The sequence below is a fragment of the Manis pentadactyla genome, chromosome 13 (assembly GCF_030020395.1).
Source record: "Manis pentadactyla isolate mManPen7 chromosome 13, mManPen7.hap1, whole genome shotgun sequence".
Lineage (NCBI taxonomy): Eukaryota > Metazoa > Chordata > Mammalia > Pholidota > Manidae > Manis > Manis pentadactyla.
Genome location: NC_080031.1, coordinates 59,912,570 through 59,934,329, shown reverse-complemented (window position 1 = coordinate 59,934,329; position 21,760 = coordinate 59,912,570). Strand labels below are relative to the sequence as shown.

The window sequence follows — 21,760 nt, the reverse complement described above, 5'->3', positions numbered from 1 at the left end:
CAGGGGCTGCTAGGCAGCAGCAGGGGCCTCTGGTGTGTTTGGGTGAAAAGCCCTTTCAACTTTATCACAAACAGAGAGGGTATCTTGAGTCCCACTCTATGTACATATGTATTATACACATATGTATAGAAATTGAAATATTGATGTGCATGTATATATCAATTAAGAAATATAGAATATATAAATGTTATATGTAACTTATGTATGTGTTTATATGTAGTATATATAATATATATATACTGCATGTGTATATGTATTATAGTCTATATAATAGAGATAGTCTATAACATATGGTCTCTATCTGTATAGTCTCAGTCTGCTCTGGCTGCTATGACCAAAAGACTACAGACTGGGGTTCTTATAAACAATGGAGGACATTTATTTCTCATGGTTCTGGAGGCTGGACATCCAAGATCAAGGTGCCAGGAGATAAGGTGTCTGCTGAGAACCCACTACCTGGTTCATGGACAGCATCTTCTTGCTGTGTCCTTGTGTGGCACAAGGGACAAGGGGCTCTCTGGGTCCTCTTACAAGGACACTGATCCCATGATGAGGGCTCCACCCTCAGAACCTAATCACCTCCCAAACCCACCTTCCTCCAGACACCATCGCACTGGGAGTCGAGTTTCAACATAATGGGTGCCACAGAATGAAGGGTGAGGGGGGATGCCTTCCCTGTCTCTCCTTCACTCCCACATGACAGCCCCCTCCATGCTGCTGACACCAGCACATGGGGCTTGTCCCCACACCACAAAGTTCTCGATGACACCAGCTGCCTGTCCTACAATTCAACTCAATTCTGGCACTAACCAGAGTTCACAAAGACCCCATGGGGATCACAAGTCCCACAAGACCCCCCAACTTCAAACGCCAGTTGCAAGTAGCAGGTCCCCAAGTTACCCACAACTCCTGTCCAGGTTGGCTGCAAATCGGAGGTTCCAATGGTCCCACCTGGGGTTCCATCATCTGCTAAAATGGTTCACAGAATTCAGGAAACACGATTACTGGTTTACTATAGAATACAGGACATGATTAAGGATACAGATGGCAAGGCAAATGGGGTGGGTTCTAGGAGAGACCCGGAGTGCAGGAACATCAGTCCCTATGGACTCGGGGTGCACCACACCAAAGCACGTGGATGTAGTCCCCAACCCAGAAGCTCTCTGGTCACCCTGCTGTGGGGAATTTCATGGAGGTGTCATCACGCAGACGTGATTGATTATTGACTCCATTCCTTTTCCCCTCTCTGGAGGATGGTGCAGTGGGGCTGAAAGTCCAAGGCTTTTGTCTTCCTGGTGACCAGCCACCATCCAGGAGCCCACCCAGTCTCATTAGAACAAAGGACACTCCTGTCACGAGGAGATTCCAAGGGATTTAGGAGCTCAGTGTCAGACATGCCAGCCTCTCAGGAAAGGACGTTTCCCAGGCCCCTGCTGAGACCACAGCACTAACACACACATTATACATTTCTCAATGCAGCTTTTGGATATGTACATTGGCTCTATGCTGCTTCCTAATTTCCAAATCTAGATGGATTTAAAACCCTCCTCTGATGGCTGAATTGATGCCAGAGAGCAAGGTACAGACTTTTATTTAGAAATAAAGTGAGAGAAAAGAGCTCCTGGCTCATGCCAGGAGGGGACAAGAGAGCCCGTAGTGGTGCGTTGTCTAGGGAGTTTTATAGGCAGTTGAGGATTTTTCCAGAACACAAAAAAAAGTTAGGGGTGTGGACTTGTTAAGTGGTCTCTGAATATTTAGAATTAACTTAACACAAGCAACTTCCTCTGATCATTTCTCTCTGAGATACCAGCATCTTGGTCTGGGGGCATATGAAACAAGTCCACCTCCCAGCCCCCAAGGTGGGCTGAGGTATTGTTTGCTAAAAAGTAAGTTAAGAATTTCTAACGTCTTAACTTCTTGGGTATTAAAATGCAATCTTATCTTTAAGGTGGAATCCTTCTTGCCTTTTACTGTGTTGTTTATGCCTGGGCTTACTTGCTAAATTAGTTGCCCAGTTTGCAAAATCACTTCATCAGATCTGAAGGAGGAAAGACAGCACATAGGCCTGGGCCTTTTAGTTTGCTAAAGTGAATCTTACACATGATTATAAATGGTTAGCATAATAAGACAATTATCTGGGGAATATTAACTGATCTCACTGAAGAATGATTCTAGAGCTTAATGTTTAACATAGAGTTTTAGTAGGGGGGGTTTCCTTGCATGTAGTTACATTGCTCTGACTGCAAATATCCCACCCTGCCCCCTCCGGAGGCCCTCACCCTACTCTGACTACATCCATGGTCCCTGTCTCAGAATGACATGGACCTGACCAGAGACAAATGACCAAGAGTGGAAGAGGGTTCTCAGGAGAAACGGAACAATAGAAACTGTATTATTTATATCTATCTGCCTACCTGCCTATCAGAGAGATTGCATTTCAGGGACTGGCTCACGTGACTGTGGGGCTGGTTAAACCTGAAGCTGGCAGAGTAGACCAGCAGGCTGGAGGCCCAGGGAAGAGTTGGTGCTGCAGCAGAATCTCCCTTCCTTGGGAAACCTCAGTCTTTGCTCTGTGGATCCTTGGCTGATTGGGTGAGGCCCACCCACATTACGGAGGGTCAGCTGCTTTACTCATGCCCACTGATTTACATGTCAGTCTAAGGAAAAATTCCTCCCCAGAGACATCTAGACTGTTGCTTGGCCAAATATCTGGGCACCATAGCCTGGCAAATTGACACATAAAATGAACAGCTGAAGAAGAGTGGAAAGTCAACCGGTCAAAAGGCCTCAGTATTCCGAAAGCTGGGAAAAGGAGAGGGGAGCAGGGGCCAATGCAAAGTCTCTGCCAAGGCTTTTGTTGTTTCTCATTAAAACAAAACAAAAAAGTAAAAAAATACAATGAAATAAGGAAACGGCAACACTTAGAACCGCATGGCAAACAATGTTCTGGGCCAGGAGCCAGGAAAAGAGGCTGGGTGAGGAGAGATGTGCCCCTGGGTGTCCCTGGAGGGGACTGCTGGTCCCAGGGAGAGGCGTGGGGGTCCCTTCAGGCTCTCAGCCTGTCCACCCAGGGCCAACGGACCGCCGTGCCAGCCAAGTGGGGACGGAAAGCGCCAGTGCGGATGTGGGTGGGGCACAGGCGAGCCTGAGAGATTCCAGGAGGGTCAAGGTCGAGCACCTGCCAGGCTGTGGGACCAGGCAACGCCTCACCTAACCTTGGGCACTGCACCAGCTCCTGGAGGCCTGGCCTGAGGTCCTGTGGCATCCCAACCTCTCTGGGGGTTCCCTTCTGCTCCACCCCTTTCTGACTGACGATTGGGGTCACCTCCTTCAGGTGTGCAGCCGGGTGCCATCAGCTAGCCACCCCCTGACTTCCTCACTGAAAATCTCCCTGATTCCACTTTTTATAGCACTTACCAGCACATAATATTTTACTTAGGAACAGATTTAACTTGATCAATGAAATTCCTACTGTTAAGCCTGGGGAAAGGAAATCCCAGGGCAAAGTACCTCTAAAAACCGAAATCAGTCAAAGGGAGAAATAAAGTTTAAAATCCGTTTATTGCTCACAAACTGCAGTCCTGGGCGGTCTCTCTTTCCTGCTCCAGCAGCAGCAAAACCTGCCGTCCCCTCCCCTCTCAGGTACAGATAAGCCCTCCTTGCCCAGGTAATCACCCACTGATACGGAGATGAACTTCTCTCCACCCCTGAGGAATGATGCAAATGCCCTAAAGCCATACTTCTTTCCACCTCTGAATGCCTACTGATATGCAGCTGTACTAAAGCCAGGCGAGATATTCTGGAAATATTACAACTTTACCCACACTAGGGAAGAGTGGGGATAACATGATGAACATTACCAACATTACTGGTTGTTGCAGGTGGAGCTACTTTGGAATGACCAAGTATAATTTTGCATAATCCGGCTTTAACAGAGCTCCCTGGGGGCATCTTACACCCCAGGGCTCGAACATTAGTGATTGGAAGTCCCGCATCTTATAGGAGGCTCTGGAGGTGGAACGCCTGGCAGAATGCTTGCAGTGGAAAACCATGGAATTGGTTTGCTTTCTGGCCAAGGGATAAAAGACAGGCTACCCGCATGTGTTGGACCCATACCAGAATAGATGCAGTAACTTTCTGGTGCACTGTCAGCAAGGTGCATCGATAATGCTTAGTGTCGAGGGAAACAAAGCTGTTCCCAAGCTATGAAATAGGCAGCCTATCTTTTGTGCCTCAGTTGGAAGCTTGAGAAGAATCAGGGACAGTAGTTTGGTTGGAGCCCAAGCTTGTGACTGCCTGCTCCTTGGCTCCTGTCCCCTCCATGGCCCCATGAACAGTGCATGGAGATGGGGCAGGAATACTCCAGCCAGCAAACGTTCAAATGCTCTCCTGCCTCTTGCCCGGGTTCCCTCTGCATGCCTGCGGGACTCTGCTCAGCGGATGGGTGGGAAACACAGAAATATAATCTGTATCATGCTAACCTCAGTCAGTCCAATGGGAGGGTGAATAGTCACTCAGCAGTAGGCAGAGTTTAAAAGCAGTTAACCCTTCATTGCATGGTCCCCAGTGGAGCATGGAAACTTCAGTGTTCAGAAAAGAGGCTGCTGGCTCATGTCTAGGAATGTCAGGAAAGATTTCAGGGCAGAACACAAAGAACTGTGTTCATAAAGGGAGGGAAAAGGAAAAGATGTTCCAGGAATAAAGAGCAGCACATGTGAATTTCAAAGTACTTGCTTGGTAAATAATATTACCTGACTGAAGCCACACCCTCCAGGCACCAGGGGAGCCCTACTTCAGCTGTCCACCTCCTCTGGTAGCACAAACCTTCTGGTCACCCTCATTCCTGGTGGCCAAAATACATCTGCACGACTACTGGCTGTATGTCTTGGAAATCATGTCTTACTTTCCCTATGTGCCTATTTCTTCTTTGTTTCTCATTGGGAGCATGGCAGTGTCCGCAAGCAGGCTTCGGTGCTTAGTGCACACAGCCACCACCCCACCACCCCTTGAGCCCTGGGGGCTGCTCTCCCAGCCTTTCTAGGAGGGGTGTTTTGTAACCAGGAACCAGCCGGGTTCTCAGGCCAGAGAGGTCGAAACATGTCTCTGCAGAGGGCGATGTCATCCTAACTGCCTCTTCACTCTCACGCCTGCCTAAGGTTGGATACAGCCAGAGCCGAGTCAGGCCCTTCCCCCAGCTCGCATTTCTGCCTTGGCTCGCGGTTTAGCCTGTGCGGGCTTCTTCTTTCCCTCCTGCTCGCTAGCAGTTGGAAGAGGAACCATATCCTTTGCTTCCACAGAGCAATGAATCCCAGGCCTTGGGCTGCCTGTCTGCAGAACCCACTTGTCTGATATAGAGAAAGATGCTGGTTTGGAGCGGAGTCAGGGTCAGTCATAGCCACGTGGTTTAGTTCACACCTGGAGGTCTCTTTTTGGTCCATAGCACTGTTGGATTTTTCTCAGAGGAGAGCGCCGCCCCAAATTACTCACAGAAGGCGTCTCTTGATGCAATAAGCAAGAGGAATTTATTTAGAGACCAGCTAGCTGGGGTCCAAGTGTCAGCCCGATGCAGCGGGTCTCAACAAGGACCCCGAGCACTCAAAACCAAGGGTTTATATGGCATTTTCAAAACACTTAACTCTTAGTAATTTTCTACAGCTGCACATTATCTTTGCAAGACATACATCCTGGGGTTAAGCGAGAGCAAGATAAGACCACTCTTCAATTGTTAGGGAGGTTCTGCACGATAAGCTTGGTATGTAGGATTAACTGACCAAGGTTAGCTGACCGAAGGCCACAGCTGCCCCCATCCCGGTGTTCATGATTAACTTGTTTTCCAAGGCCTTATCCAGTTCCAGTTTTTTTTCTTTTAAGTCACAACTTCAGAAAACTGCTTCTAGGCCCTTAAGATGGCTACTCTTATGCTAACTTATTCTCATTCTTACAGCCCAAGGTCTGCAAAAGGTTCGGAGTAGTGGGGTCTTTGGCTCACTATCACATTGACCGGCCAACCACAATGACTTGACAAACCAGAACACCTGGTTTCAGAATGCAAAATGTGTCCTGCTGTTGATTCGAGAGTGTCAGTTAATAGGCCTGTCCTTAATTATTTTCTTCTCACAGAGAACAGTTGCTGGGCGCTTGTCCAGCCACGCAGACTTCACTGGTCTTGCACCGTGACCAGGTCCAGCTTGCCTGACCTCCCCGACTTCACATACCCACCAGGTGCCACTCACATGGTGACAAATTCTTCACCAGGACCTTCAGGTGATTGGCTTTAAATACTACCTTAGAAAAAGAATTTCCCTGTCATATCCATGAAACATTTGATGCAACTTAGTGTGCAAAATTCTCAATTTGAAATTTGAAGATAGCACTAAAAAAGAACATTTGGTATGATTCTCTCAGTTTTGCTTTTCCTGGGCTTTACTGGCTTGGACAGTGGCTCCTGGGCTCTGGCAGGGGCACCATGTGGTTGATGCAGGGGTTCTTGTTCACAGAGTCAAAGAATGAACTTCATGAACACTTAAAGTAGGAGAGCAAGTCAGAGGCTTTTATTGAGAGATAAAGTGAGAGGACAGAGTTCCTGGCTCATGCCGGGAGGGGACAAGAGAGTCCGGGGCTGTGCAGTGACTAGGGGTTTTATATTATAATGCGATAAAGGGCTAGGGGTGTGGACCTGTTAAGTGGTCTTAAGATGTTCATCCTTGAGGAGACTTTAGGTCCTTTTTATTTGTTTTCCAGCTTGCCATTATTAAATGCCCAGATTGCAAATCACCTGATCAGGTCTAAAGGAGGAAAAACAGCACATAGGCCTGGGCCTTTTAGTATGCTGAAGTGAATCTTACACATGATTACAAATGATTAGCATAATAGAAATATGGGCTATGCTGAGATACTTTTCTTTATTTGGGAAATATTAACTGATCTCACTGAAGAATGACTGTAGAGCTTAATGCTTAAGCCGGAGTTCTGGTAGGGGGTTTCCTCGCATATTGTTACACTGCTCTGACTGTAATTACCTCGCCTTTCCTTTTCTGAGGCCCTCACCCTACTCTGACTACACCCATGGTCCCTGCCCCATGGTGATGGGCACCTGGTCATTGGGGGTGGCCAGGCATCGCCTCTGGGCCCAGGATGTGACCCATTTGCAACCTCCCTGCTTCTGAAGCCAATCAGGTAGCCCCCTTTTGGAGAAGCCTCAGACTTATTCACAAATCAATGAGAATCTGAGTCCCGCTAGGGTGTGTTGACAGGCAGCTGGGGATTCGGGAAAGAGGTTGTGCTAAGAAGGGAAAGCAAACTCAGTAAACATGGCGTGACACAGAGCCCTCTGTCCCCTGCAAAAGATGCTGATAAACTCTTAACATGTGTATTCTTGGCCTGCCTCATGGCCAGGCCTCCTGTTGTCACACGGTCCTACAAAGGAGAGGGACCCTCATTGTCCTGGGGGTGAGGACCCAAACTGAACCCCATTCTACCAAGGGCAGAGTGCACGCTGGCAACGCCTAGAGTCAGGTGCAGTCTTGGCCCCTCGTCTGCCCTCTGGAGCACACGTTGCCCACTACAGCCCCTTTACATCAGGAACCTAAAGTGCATGGGATTAAGGATTTATCTCCAGCCATGAAGCTCGAAATAAAACGAAGTGTGCCTATAACTTACGGCAGTTGAATTCTCACTATGTTGCACAGTTTTATTCAGATGATCTCATTTGATCCTCACAGCTGCCTGATGGGTAATTTCTAATTCTTCCTCCCTTTTTGTGGATGAAGCCACCAAGGCTTGGAGAGGTTACCCAACTTGTCTGATGTCACATAGTAAGTAAGGCAGTTGACTGTGGAGCCAGATTTCTTGGCCATCAGAATCAGAATGCCCCAAATAAACCGCTCATCCTTCTATTTATTTCCCCTCATTATCAACAGCACCAGATCTGACTGTGTTCTCAGCTGACTGCACCAGCTTTGTGTGCCCTTTATGTGTCTGCCTGCATTTCCCTGTGCAAGAAATTCAAAGACCTCTTTATTGGCCAAGGCCATGTTTCCCTGGGAAGAGTCTGAGAAAACCAGGTTCAGGAGATATTTAAGCATTGCACAGAAAAAGAATCCTGGTGTCAAATACATTTTTTCCAGCTTTACTGAGGCAAAATAGGTATACAGAGAGCTGCACTTAGTTGATGTATACAATTCAGTGAGTTTGGACATGTGTGTCTGCCCAGAAAACCATCACCACAATCAAGGCAATAAACGTAACAGTCCCCTGCAAAAGTTTCCTTGTGTTCTTCTGTTGTGTTTCTTTAAAAAACTGTGGTAAGAACACTTAACATGAGATCTCCCATCTTAACAGATTTTCAAGTGCACAGTTAACTACCTTAATTGTATTGTTAACTGGAGGCTCTGTGTTGGACAGCAGATCTCCAGAATGGACTCATCTTAAGCAAATGAAATTTTATATGTGTTGAATAACAGCTTCCCATTTCCTCCTGCCCCTATCCCCTGGTGTAACCATAGTTCTAGTGTTTACTTCTATATGATTTGACTATCTTACACACCTCAGATAAGAAGAGTCATCCTGGGTTTTTCACTCAGAATAATGTCCACCAGGTACATCTATGTTGTTGCAAATGGCAGAATGTCCTTCTTTTAAAAGGCTGAATAACAACTCAATGGCAAAACACAAGCAACCCAATTAAAAAGTGGGCAGAGGACCCGAAAAGACATTTTTCCAAAGAAGGCATACAGATGGCCAACAGGCACATGAAAAGATGCTCCACATCGCTACTCATCAGGGAAATGCAAATCAAAACTACAATGAGATATCACCTCACACCAGTCAGAACGGCCACTATTTAAAAGACAAGAAATAACAATTGTTGGTGAGGATGTGGAGAAAAGGGAACCCTCCTATCCTGTTGGTAGGAACATAAATTGGTTTAGCCGCAGTGGAAAGCCATATGGAGGTTCCTCAAAAAGCTAAAAACAGAAATACTATACGATCCAGTAACTCCGCTCCTAGGAATTTACCCAAAGGAAAATAAAACACTATGTTGAAGAGACACCTGCAGCCCCACGTGGGGGCGCTGTTCACACAGCACTATTTACAAAATCGAGACCTGGAAACAACCTGTGTCCATCTACGAATAAAAGGACAAGGAAGTCGTGGCCCACATACTAAGGTCTGCCTGTCTCTTCATCCACGTCTGCCTGGCACAGGGTCAGGGTGCATGCTGTAGACCTCAGTCACTGCTGAATTCAAGGAAGTGTGCCCCCTCCCCACTGTTCCTCTTTACCAACAGGACACACCTGGGGGGACCCTGTGCAACTGCAAGTAACCGTGGTCCCTGGGGTGAGGAGAAGAGGTGCAAACCTGGAGAAGGGTCCTAGTGCTGTGGCCAGACCATCACCCAGGCTTGGCTTCTGACCGGCCAGGAGCACCCGGTGGGGTGTGCATCTGCTGGGTCCTGCCTTGCCCAGCCCCTGTCCTCCTCAGGGGGAGGTCTGCCTAGCTCCCCTTTTGTACTCAAATCCTAGCGCTGTGAGGAGGGGGCAGTGCCGAACTATCCGTGTGGGGGCAGGGATGGCCCCCGCTGTGGGCATCTCCAGCATCTGACCAGCGCCCACCAGAACTCAGATCCCAGCCCACTGGTCACTAACTGTGAGGCCTCCTGCAAGCTACTCAGGAGGTCTGGACATGCTTGCCCACAACGTGGCTGTTGCTATGGGCTGGCTCCTGTCCCCCAAATCCACATGCTGGAGCCCATACCCCAGACCTCACAGCGGGGCTGTGTTTGGAGATGGGCCTTTACAGAGAGTAAGATAAAATGAGGTCATGAGTGTGGCCCTGATGCCATAGGACTGGGGTCCATATTAGAGATCAGGACACAGATGTCCACACGGGGACACAGGGAGAAGGTGACGTCTACATGCCCAGGAGAGAGGCCTTGGGAGGAACCAGCCCTGTGGATGCCCTGATCTTAGACATGAGGTCTTTATCTGGGAGACGACGCAGTCCTGTAGCTTTAAGCCCCTGTACATGGGGTGGAGACCCTGACTCTCTAAAGCTCCTGTCAGCTGCTCCGTGTTAGGTCTGGCAGTGGGTGTCAAGGGGAGTGCGCAGGATGGGACAGCTCTGTCCTATCCCTCTCAGGGCCCCCTGGCCTCCCAGCGCTGGGCCCTCTTGCATTTTCTCAGCACTCATGGAACTGGCCTCCCTGCAGAGTCTGCGCAGCCTCTCCTGAACCTCCTGGGCTCTTCCCAGTGTCCCCCATCCCCAGACCCAGGGTGGAAAGGGCTTCTGGCAGCATGAGCTCTGCCCACTGGTGGTGTTCCCTCCTTGTCTGAGCTCTGGGGTTCCTAGTTAACACTTACATCCAGTTGTTCTCTCTGTCAAACTGCCCTCTGTGTGGCCTCTGTCCCTGCTGGATGCTGGCCAATGCCAGGGGCAAGCCTGGAAGCCCTGGAATCTTTGGTTTAGCCTCCATGTGGCGCTGCACTGACTTGGAGCAGGAGGTAAAGAGGGACCCAAGGTAGACCAGATATCTGGGCTTGTTGTAAAGGGCAGGTTGGTATTCACTGGGCAACCACAACATGCCTGGCACTGGGCTCAGTGTTTTACCTGTGCCCCTAATTACATTTCACAAAATCCCTCAATGGTGTGGAACAATGTGAAGTGTGTGTCATCTCAGGCTGCTTAACAAACGCCACAGGCAGGCAGCCCAAACAGACCTTTACCCTCCCCATCCTGGAGGCTGAACTCTGAGATTCGGTGCTGGCAGGCTGGCTCCTCCCGGGGCCTCTCTCCTGGGCATGCAGATGCCCCCTTCTCCCCCTGCCCCCTCCTCTCCTCTGTGTCTGTGTCTTAATCTTCTAAGGACCCCAGTCCTATGGGAGCAGGTCCACCCTGGTGACCTCATTTTACCTTACTCACCTCTGCAAAGGCCCATCTCCAAACACAGCCCTGCTCTGAGGTCGGGGTAGAGTGGTGGTGGGTGGGGCTCCAGCATACAAATTTTGGGGGGACACAATTCAGACCATAATATATTGTCATCATCTTACAGGGGAGAAAATGAAGATAAGGCAGGATAATTCACAAAGCTGCACCCCTGAATGTGGCCGAGCTAGGACCTAGGGGACTGGACACAGGTCCCAAAGAACTGGGCCAGGCTGGGGCAGGGAGAATGTCGGCTCCGTCGGAGGGCCTGCCCCTGAACCTCTGGCGGCTGCTGTTCTGAGCAGATAGTCAGGGGCTGGCGGTCATGTGTCCAGAGGCAGAAGAATGGCCGCAGAGGAACTGAGGAGGGGAGTCCAGAGAACATGTAGATGAGGGCTCTGTCATCCACGCTGTAGAAGGAGACTGTGCCGGCATCGCAGTCCAGGAGGACCCCCACCTGATGCAGGGGCTCCGGTGGGTGCAGGAGAACCCTCGGGAAGGTGAGGGCCCAGAACTCCTTCTTGTACAGCTCCAGGGCCCAGATCCCATGCTGGGGAGCCTTGGGGACCCTTCCCTTCCGATCTAAGCTCTCCAGACACACTCCCAGGCTCCAAGCTTTCCTCAGCCCCACTTGGACCTCCCAGTAATATCTCCCAGCCAAGAATCTCTCTTGGCCCAGCACGCAGGGGTCCTGGTCAAACCAGCCAGGCTTCTCCGGCAGCTCCTGGGCAAAGAACAGCCGCCTCACTTTCTTCCTGTTCTTAGACAGTGCGAGTCTGGGGCTCGCGGAGTCAGGGTCCAGGGATGGGCTCACTGTGGGAAGAGGCAAAGGTAAGGCTGAGGGTTCAGGCCCCTGAGCTACACTCCCACACAGAGGGGACCCTGGGGATCTGGGCAAGGGGGCTGCAGCTGCCCTGGAAATCCCTTTGCTGCCCAGCTTTCTGCTCAGGACTCCGAACAGACAGCCTCTCCCAGAGCAGGTGGGAGCCAGGGGCATCCTCGGACTGAGATATGGCAGGCACACACTGCCAGGGCCCACCTCACAGTGCGTGCGAGACAGACAGAGACAGAGAGACAGAGACAGAAACAAACAGAGGCAGAGAGACAGAGCAGGGAGAGACAGAGACACAGAAAGACAGAGAGACAGAAACAGACAAAATATAGGAAGGCATAAGAAGACATGAGGACATGGGGGGACACAGAGGGACATGGGTGGACAGGGAAGGATGGTGAGAACATGAGGGGATACAGGTGGACATGGGATGATATGGGGACATGGGGGGACACAGGGACATGAGGGGATATGGGAACATGGAGGTGGAGGATAGGGGAACATGGGGAGATACAGGGGGACAGGGAGGACACGGGGGACATGGGGACATGGGGGAACACAGGGGAACATGAAAGGACACAGGGACAGGGAGGACATGGGGAGACATGGGATGTGGGGGGACTCTGGGGGACATGGAGGGACACGGGGCACATGGGGGATATGGGAGGTGGGGGTACCCTATGAGTGTTGCTTCAGCTGTGCCGCCAACCACTGCAGGGTCCCGTCTGGGGAGCCCTGGGCGGCACCTCAGCCCTACCAGCTGAGGCAAAGGTCTTCCAAAGCCTCCCACTTCTCTCAGCCCTGGTCCTCGGATCTCCTAGGCCCCCAGCATGCAACCCGGGAGGGCCTGTCTACGCTCCAGGAGGGCATTGGAGACCAGCCTTTGGGGAGCTGCCTTCTCAACAACAGAAACTTGGGGTCCAGCACTAGAGCCAGCACTACCCTATCCGTCCTAGGCCTCCATTCACTGGGTCCCACCTGGATGTCTGAGCACTCACGCTTCCTGAGCTTCCGTCCTGTCGGCCCTCCAACCATCTAAACCAGCTTCTCCCCAAGGTCCCTGCACCTCCTTGCTGGATGGAATCCCGCTCCCTTTCACTTTCTAGCAGAGACTGTTTATTCCACCCCCACCCCCCAATCCCTCGCTGCTGCTCCTGAATTCCCACCCAAACCCTTCTCTGTAGAGTCTGAGCCATGTGGATGGAGCTCAGCCACATCCCATCTCCATTACATCCAACACCAACTCCCTGGCTGGACAATTAGCCTGGCTCCTTCTATTCCAAACCCTCTTATCATTAAAAAAATATTTTTCACATAAAAATATAGTTTCAGACTTACAAAGAAGTTGGAAACTAGCATAAAGAATACGCCTATGACAACATCTTGCATAATCACCATAGAAGAACCCAAACCAGAAGATGAATCAATGCAAAACCTGTTCAACTATCTCCAGACCTCATTCCAATTTTGCCAACTTCCCAATCATGCCCTTTTCTGGTAGTTTTTTTTCCTTTTTAATTGCTAAACAGCATTCAGGTGCTCATCCATGCCCACACTGGATGGACAGCAGGATTGTTCTTAGTTTTTAGCGATTACGAAAGAGGCTGCTAAGAACATTCTTATCCTAGTCTTTCTGCAGACATGTTCATTTCTCTAGGGTCTGTGTCCAGGACTGAAATTGCAGGGATTGCAGGGAAGCTGAATGTTTCAGTTTCTGAATAACCGCTACACCACTCCACAGAGGGTGTGCCATTCGGGGGTCTTGTCAGCATCCCTGCCAAACTCCATGTCCATGAGGACCTGCCTCCCCCTGGGTCCGGGCCTCCTATGTCCACCGCCTCCTCCCTCTTCTGTCATCATTTCCCTTCTCTTCTTGTCTGGTGCCGATGTTTTGCTTATGGATCATTATTGCCCTTGGCCCGGAACTCTTCCCAATGATGCTCCTTCTGAAAGCCAGAGGAGCGTCTGGATCCGACAGCGGAGCCTCAGCGACCCCGCGCTGGGCCCCCACTCCTCGGCCCCCGCCCAGCCTGCCCGCTGCCACAAGCCTTCCCTATGGGATTGTTTCTCCGCACTCACGTCCTCGACCCCTGTAGGCTTCCTGTCTCTTCACACAGGATCGTTCCTTTTAGACAGCAAACCTAACCAAGGTTAAGCAAACCGAACCAAGCCCAGACTAGAGACTTACCTGGATTCCCCACTGTCCGATTTTCAGCTCAGCCAAGCGGACAGTACTTCTGACAACTTCTACCCAGGGTTTCCCGTGGGAGGGGGGCCTCCCTTCACCCACCAGACCTGCCGGTGCTTTCGGGTCACGTTCCTTGTCTCGTCTCCACCTCTCAGCTGCATCAGACACACAGTCCCAGACACTCTTATCTCTGGATTTCAGTCCCTCCCGCCACCCTGTCCCTTTGTTGCGATTCCTTTGCCAGGAGTCATCCTGCTCAAACAGACCTTCAAACCCTGGGGTTCTCCAAGCCTCAGTCCTGGATCTTTCTTCTTTGTCCTGTATCTTCTTGTTTTTGAAATATTATTCTTTTTCCCAAAGAAAATTTTAAAGTATACTTTCAAGTTTCCAGAGAAATTGAGCAGATCATAGAGTGACTTCCCAAATCTTGTGGACATTCATTTGAAATGCCAGATATATGCGGTGGGTGCCGAATTTCCATCTCCAGTCCAACTTTTCCGCTAGGAGCTTGAGACTGGTACATCCAGTGGTTTATTTGGTGTCTCCACGTGGGTATCTGAAAACACCTCAGTCTTCAGAGGTCCGAGTGAGTTTCCACCTCGTTGGTGCAAATTTGCCTCATTTCTCTTCAGGCCTTCCCCACTGCCTCGGGGGAGCTGCCTCCACCCCGGTTCTCCCAACGCTGAGGGCTGTCTCCATGTGAGTGTTGCCAGCCCGCCAGTGCTAAGGAGCCCAGAGATGTTGCATAAATGTTGTCCTGGCCTTGCTGTGTTCCATTTTGTCCCTATATGTACCCTGATGTATTCCAGGTCCAATAAAAAATGCCACTGGTTTAGGGCTTGCAGCCCTGCACAGATTCTATGCCCTGTGAGGACGCTAATAAATAACTGGCAGCTGGCAAGGGAGGCGCTCGGTCATGACTGTAGGTGAGTAAGTGAGCGGATGAATGGTTGCTCTGTCCTCTCAGCCCTTCAGCAGGTCGCCGTGTCTGGCTGGGCGCTCTCACTGGCCTCTCTTGTGCCTGCTGCTTCTTCCTCTCCTGGTCCTGGGGGCACCCCTCCACAGATGCACTCTCCCCTCCACACCCTACGCCGCCCACCTAGGTCATGTCCTGGGTCTGTGTCACTGGTTTCTACACCCTCCGTGGGAGCAGTGTTCCCCAAGAGCCTCAGAAAAGCAGACCCTCCTAGCATCCACCACAGGCAAGACTCTTACTGTGTGTACAGAATACACACATGAAGGAACAGACATGAATGCAGAATTTATGCACACACATGTTCTCCAGGCCTCAGAAAAATGAAAAAGAGTCAAGGTAACCCCAACACTTATAAGGACCTGGCTTGCCACTCACCAGCACCTAGCACAGCATTTCTGCACCCGGAATAGAAGCATGCACACGTGAGAAGCATGCACATGTGAAGACTCATTGAACACATACACATATGGCACAATACATGCGCACATACACATGCACACACACAACTTGTCCATGCACACATACACACACGAACACACAGCATACACACACATGTGTGCAAGGTACACATGTGTATGCAACACACATGCACATGCATGCACACACAGACACAGCAATGAGCATTGGAGTGCAGGCTGAAAACGAGACATGGCCTGGATTTGCCCCCTGGTATCTTTTGTCCACCTGCCTCACCACCCTTGTAACTCAGAACTTCTTGCACTTTTCCTATCAGACATGCATTTGTGAGGAACAAAAGCAAAGACCTACATGCCCTTGACAGAGGGCCCTGTCTCCCCTTTCCTTTTGCTGGAGACCATGTGTGGTGGCAGGGCCCCCACCCTGTCACCCCTCTGGGTGGGATTAGGTCTGTGCTTCTGGCTGCCCTTGCTTTTGGGGAGCAGGGCAGGGATGGGCTGGGGGTGGCCGGGGGAGCAGAGGCTCTGAGCCTCCAGAAGGGCCCTCACCATCGATGACGTCATCCTCTCCCCAGCCTGCAATGACACAGAAAGATGTGAAACATGGAGCTGAGCTTGGCAAGTGGGGCCAACTCTCATTCTAGGGAGGTAAGTCCAGTCTCTCCCTGAGAGACAGGAACAGACACATGCCCCTCAGTGCCCTGTAACATGTAATGGAGGCCACTTTATTCCTCGGGAAAGCTGTGGAGCATAGTTTCCTTCAGCCTTCCTATGTGTGTCATAGGCAGGCTTTAAAGCCAGCCGAGGGACGGGTATGCTCTGCCCCCTGAATTCAGGCCTGACGTCTATGAGCAAGTCCCCAGCTCCTGAGATGGGCAGGAGGCAGGGAGCGGGGTGAGTGGGCATGTGGTCAAGTCAGCACTGATGAGACCCCTAATGCCTGTGACAGCGCACCCCTCCCTGTGCCTGGCACCTCCCGTACTTGATCATTGCTATCATCACCCCCAAATGATGGACACCCTGGGGCTGAATCTCAGATCCATTTCTGAGAGGGAGATGCACCAGCCTTCCCAAAACACCCAGTGAAGAATAGCTGGGATCTCTCAGAGACAGAGGGCTGGGCAGTCCCCCTGCCCAAGCTGGCACAGCTTTCCTATCCTACTGCATCTGAGGACACGAGGGAAAGCCTCATGCAAAAGTTCACGTGGGCGCTCTGGGGGTGGAAGGGTAGGTCTGTCCTGCTGGAGGGGGACGTACCTCGGAATGTTGGGTCTCCATTCCTGCTGGCTTGCCGTCCCTGCTTATCTGCTCCTCCGAGCCCTTCCCCTTCATCCAGCCACTTTCTGTTCTTTTTCCTCCAACACTTCCAGAAGAGGCAGGTGATCCCAGCTGCGGCAAGCCCCACGGCAGCAAGGGCCAGAGACAGCACTACTGCCATGGATGGGGCCTTTTCAGAAACGGGAGCTGGAACAGATTCCAGGGAGTCAGGGACAGCATGGTGACAGAGCATCTGTGCTCACAAGACATACGCGCTACAGGGGTCATGGGTTGGGGGCACGGTGTTCATAAGCTATGAAATGATTTAGAAAAACAGCGTGTGCATTTGTGTAGATAGATCTGGTCAGATGCAAGGGGAGAATGTGAGAAGTGGCAGACGAAATGTGGCAGGTGCTCAGGCATCCAGTGAATCTGGGCGAACAGTGCACAGAATTATCTACCTTACTCTTGCAAACTTTCTGTGCATTTGAAATAAGTCAGAAATGAAAATTTTATACACAGTTAAACTTGGAAGCCACCAAGATGTCCATCAGTAGGTGAGTGGATAAAAAGACTGTGGTCCATTCAGACCACAGAATATTATTCAACACTAAAGAGACAAGAGCTATTGGTGCAGCCTCCATGGAGAACAGTAGGAAAGCGCCTCAAAAATTAAAGATAGAAATATCATCTGATCCAGCAATTCCACTTCTGGGTAGATATCCAAAGGAAATGAAAATATTAACTCAAAAATACATATGCACCCCATGTTCACTGTGGCATTATTTACAATAGCCAACATATGGAAGCAACTCAGTGACCATCAATAGATGAATGGATAAAGATGTGGTACACACACACAATGGAATATTACCCAGCCATAAAAAGAAAGAAATCCTGCTATTTACAACAACATAGATGGACCTAGAGGGTATTATGCTTAGTGAAATAAAGCAGGTAGAGAAACACAAACACCATGTGATTTCACTTATATGCAAACACTAAACAAAAAACAATAAACAAGCTCATTGGTACAGAGAACAGATAGGTTGTTGCTAAAGGCAGGAGCAGGGGGGTGGGTGAAATGGGTGAGTGGGGGTCCAAAGGTACAGACTTCCAGTTATTAAGTAAGTCCTGGGGATGGATATACAGGACAGTGACTGCAGTTAAAGATACTGCATTGCATATATGAAACTTGCTAAGGAAGTATGTCTTAACACAAATTTGGTAATCGTGTCTGGTGACAGACATAATTAAACTTACTGTGGTGATCGTTTGCAGTATGTACAAGCATTGAATCACTGTGTAGTACACCTGAAAATAATATAAACTTACATGTGAATTACATCTCAATTTTAAAAAAAGCATGAAAAGAAAAACAAAAACAGAAAGGAGCTATCAAGCCACAAAAAGACGCGGAGGAAGCTTAAAGGCATATTAGTAAGTGACAGAAGCCAGCCTAAGAGAGCTACGGTCTGTGAGTCCAGCCACCTGACATTCTGGAAAAGGCAAGACGGTGGGGACTAAACACATCAGGGTGGCCAGGGGCTACAGGTGAGAGAGGAATAAACAGGGGGAATGTGGGGGATTTTTAGGGCCATGTGACACATGTTGGACACATGTCCTTACATGTTTGTCCAAACCCACAGAATGGGCAACACCCAGAAGGGCCTTAACGTGCACTCTGGGCTCTTGGTGGCAGTGATGGTCCGTGTAGGTCCATCAGCTGCAATGAACAGACTATGCAGTGGGCATGTTGAAAATGGGGGAGGCTGTGCATGTGCGGGCAGGGATCAGTGGGAACCCTCTGTGGCCTCCCTCAATTTTACAGGGAACCTGAAACTGCTCCAAAAAGTAGTCTATTAAAAAAACAAAAGAAAAATGAATGTGGGGCAACATCTTTCCCCTGGAAGGCAAAGCTCTACATGCCAGTGCTGCCCTGCCTCAGTAATCAGCACCCCAATACTGCATTTCTCCCACTGCTCCTCCAGGCTGCTAGCAGGAGCCTGTCACACATCCCTTCTTGCTGCAGGCCTTGTGGCCCTCCTGCTATCTCGGCATCTGGGGATTAGAGCACGGACCAGAACATTCACCCAGCACGTGGGTTTCAGCCACTGTGCTCTTCAGGAGGGTGTGGAAGACGGAGTGGGAGAGGCCTGCCACAGCCCTGTCCTGGACGGTCACCCTGGACACCATGGCCAGGAGGCAGGTGATTGGCAAGGCTGACAGGTTGGTCACAGAAGGCAGGGTCTGTCCCGAGTTCCCTTCACTCCACCTGGAGCTCCGGATACCAGCCTGCCGAGGTGCACTCTGCCCAGACACTGTGTGGGCCACATGCACGGATATCCTGGGCTCTGAGCTCATGCCTGTGGGGAGAGAGGCCCCCTCCAATCTCTGCAGCCACAGCCGCTTCTGTCAGGAGTCACAGACCTGGAGAATTTCCAGTGGGTGCTGGGGATTTGTCACGAACTACTCATCCTGTGTTGTATTTATTTCCAAGATATGTTACCCTCATTCCCAGAGGACAGAACAAAACAGGAAAGGCTCACGGAGATTGAATACCTTTCCTGTACTGCAAAATTAGTGTCACTGTCTGCCTCTTACTCTGTCTTTCTCTGTCTCTGCCCCTGTATCTCTGTTCCTTTCTTTCTGTCTATCTGTACCTCTCTCTTACTGTGTCTGTTGAATAATCTGTCTCTGTATGTCTCTCTGTCCTGTGTCTCTGTCTGTCCTGTTTCTGTTTCCCAGTCTGTCTCAGTCTCCCTGTTTTTGTCCAATACTCTATCTTTCCTCCTCTGACTCTCTGTCTCCCTGTCTCTGTCTCTCTCTCTCTGTGTGTCTTTCTGTCTGTCTCTCTGTCTCTGTCCCTCCTCCCCTCCCAGGCACTGGGCAGTAGGAGGGAAATCAGGAAGGAAGGGCCACCCAGGGACCCATTCCCTTGGCACAGGTCGGGCAGGGCACATGGGGCAGACTTGCGGCGCCCGGGGGGAAGCTCTGTTCAGGCCCTGGGTCCTGGGGACCTGGAGCAGGACTGGCCTTGGGGAGCCCACCGGCCCACCTGCCACCCTGAGCCACAGCGTGGCCTCCTCAAACGCAGCACCGTCCCTGAAGCAGCAGCGGAACGAGCCGTTGTCAGCCAAGGTGACATTGTGTATCCGCACGGCGGCCCAGCCCTGGGCCAGGCGCGCCCCCAGGAACGTAGTCCGGCCCCGGTACCGCGCCATCTGCTCGTCCTGCACGTCCCGGCCCGCCCTGTGCACGTGCACTGCGGGGGAAGGCTGGTCCCTGTACCACCGCAGCTCCATGTCCTCGGCGCTGATGTTGAGCGACAGGTGACAGGGCAGCTCCGCATCTTTCTCCAGCACAGCTAGAATCGGCTGGCTTGGCGCCAGCACCGCGAAGTCGGCTCTCCCTTGGGGGCAGATGCCAGAGAACTGGTGAGGCCGGAGGGGCCCTGCGGGGCACGCCCACGGCCCCTGCAGCGACGTCTGGAACCCCGAGCTGACAGGCGGCTCCGGGCTGAGCTCCCCTCCCGCTGCCGGGCGTCCCTTGCAACGCGGGCGCTCCCCTACCGTTCGCAGGGACGCCGCAGGCCAGGAGCTGCAGGAGCAGAAGGGTGAGAGAGCGGCCGCGCGGAAGGGCGTCCTGACCACGCGTCTGCGCCATGCCTGCCAGGCAGAGACCCAAGCCCCGGCGTCGGTGCCAGGCGGCTGCATTAGTTCTCCTCCAGGTCTCTGCGTCTCCCTCCCTGTCTCTGTCTGTCTGTCTCTGCCTTCCTGGGACACAAGGCACTACCAGGGACCTAACAGGAGCAAAGGAAAAACGACCTGGGAAGAAAAAGGTCATTTTTAACCCTCCCGGGCCCTCCCACTCCCTCACAAGGTGTTGATCCTAGAGTCAGAGACACCACGACAGTCATCTGCTCATTGATAAGGTTCCTCCCATGCAGCGCCAATCTCCACCGAGACACCCTCCAGTGTGATGGGTTCCAGTTCTTCACCTACTTGGGTAACAGCCTCTGCTTGTTCTCTAGCCATATCCTGGACCAGAAAACCCAAACTCGGACAGGGCGAGTCCAAGGCCGGGACTATCTGCAGGCCCCCTGTAAGGCCTCTCTTTCCTTGTTGTCCCCAAGAGGACTTCTACAGCCAGAGGAGGGGTCCACAAGCCACTGCTCCTTGGCAGGGACGGCCTGAGCCTAACACACGCCCTCAGCTTTATTATTTCTTTTGACCTCTGTGTAGCAAGCTAGTGCTCGGAAAACACATCCGCTGGCCTGAGTGATCCCACCCAGCACAGCACAGCTGGACTGGCAGTTATGTGAAGATTCACCTTGACAAATGCTCTCCTCCTATTCTGTGCCTGCCTTCCTATTTTGGTGAAAGCCCCCCTCATCTTGCTGTCACTCAAGGATGGACAGGGAGTGGAGAAAGCAAAGATGTAGAGCAGCGCCCTTAAAATAGAAAATACTCACCCAGCCTGAGTCCAGCTGCAGGTTTCCCAGGGAAACGGTGGTGGCATTGAGGAAATCAGTTTAGTTCTCTGCAAGTCCCAGGTGGGGCATAACACAACAGGCGGTGAGATGAGAGGGGCGCCTACAAACTCTATGGAAGAGCCGGGGTCCCCAGTTTCTCTGGAATCCTCCAATTACTTTTTGAAAAAATAACCTACAGTTCCTTATTGGTAGTTGCAACAGAAAAAAATAAATAAATAACTAAGGGTGGCCTAAGGGGTGTGGCCAACAGAACCGAGCACACTGAGTGGTGAGGAGCTGGACCCTGGTAGCAGGAGATAAGGGAAGAGATGGAGACCTAGGGAGGTGGCCCATGGTAGGACAGCTGTCAGGCCTGGTGCCAAGAACCCGAGGAGGGATGTGGCTCTCAAGCGCTGGGATCCAGGCCAAGCACAGAAACTGAGGGATTCAGATAACATTTGCCATTATCAAAAAACCTCCAGTCCTACACAAGCTGGGCCTGGTTTCTTCAAGAAAGCTTTTCATGGTCAGGTTGAAATGAGCCAATTTCTGGCATTTCCCCCAGAGACTCCTGTGCAGGGTCTGGGCAATCCCCTGTATAGCCCTGTGGCCCTGGCAGTCCATCCTCACTGGAAGCCTGATTTGGGTGGGCTCAGAACACTCACCTGATTTCCCAGCTCACAAGAAAGACACC

General features: G+C 51.1%; 1 protein-coding gene across 1 annotated transcript; it reads right to left on the bottom strand.

Moving 5' to 3' along the window:
• Positions 1 to 11,060: 11,060 nt before the first annotated feature.
• LOC118916109 (butyrophilin subfamily 1 member A1-like) lies at positions 11,061 to 20,308 on the bottom strand. Its single transcript, XM_057490494.1, is given in 7 exon segments — positions 11,061 to 11,736; positions 15,885 to 15,911; positions 16,593 to 16,799; positions 17,856 to 17,906; positions 18,674 to 18,849; positions 18,851 to 19,004; positions 19,651 to 20,308. Coding segments are annotated over 7 exon segments (1,899 nt in total). The 3' UTR covers positions 11,061 to 11,110.
• Between the last annotated feature and the right edge of the window lie 1,452 nt (positions 20,309 to 21,760).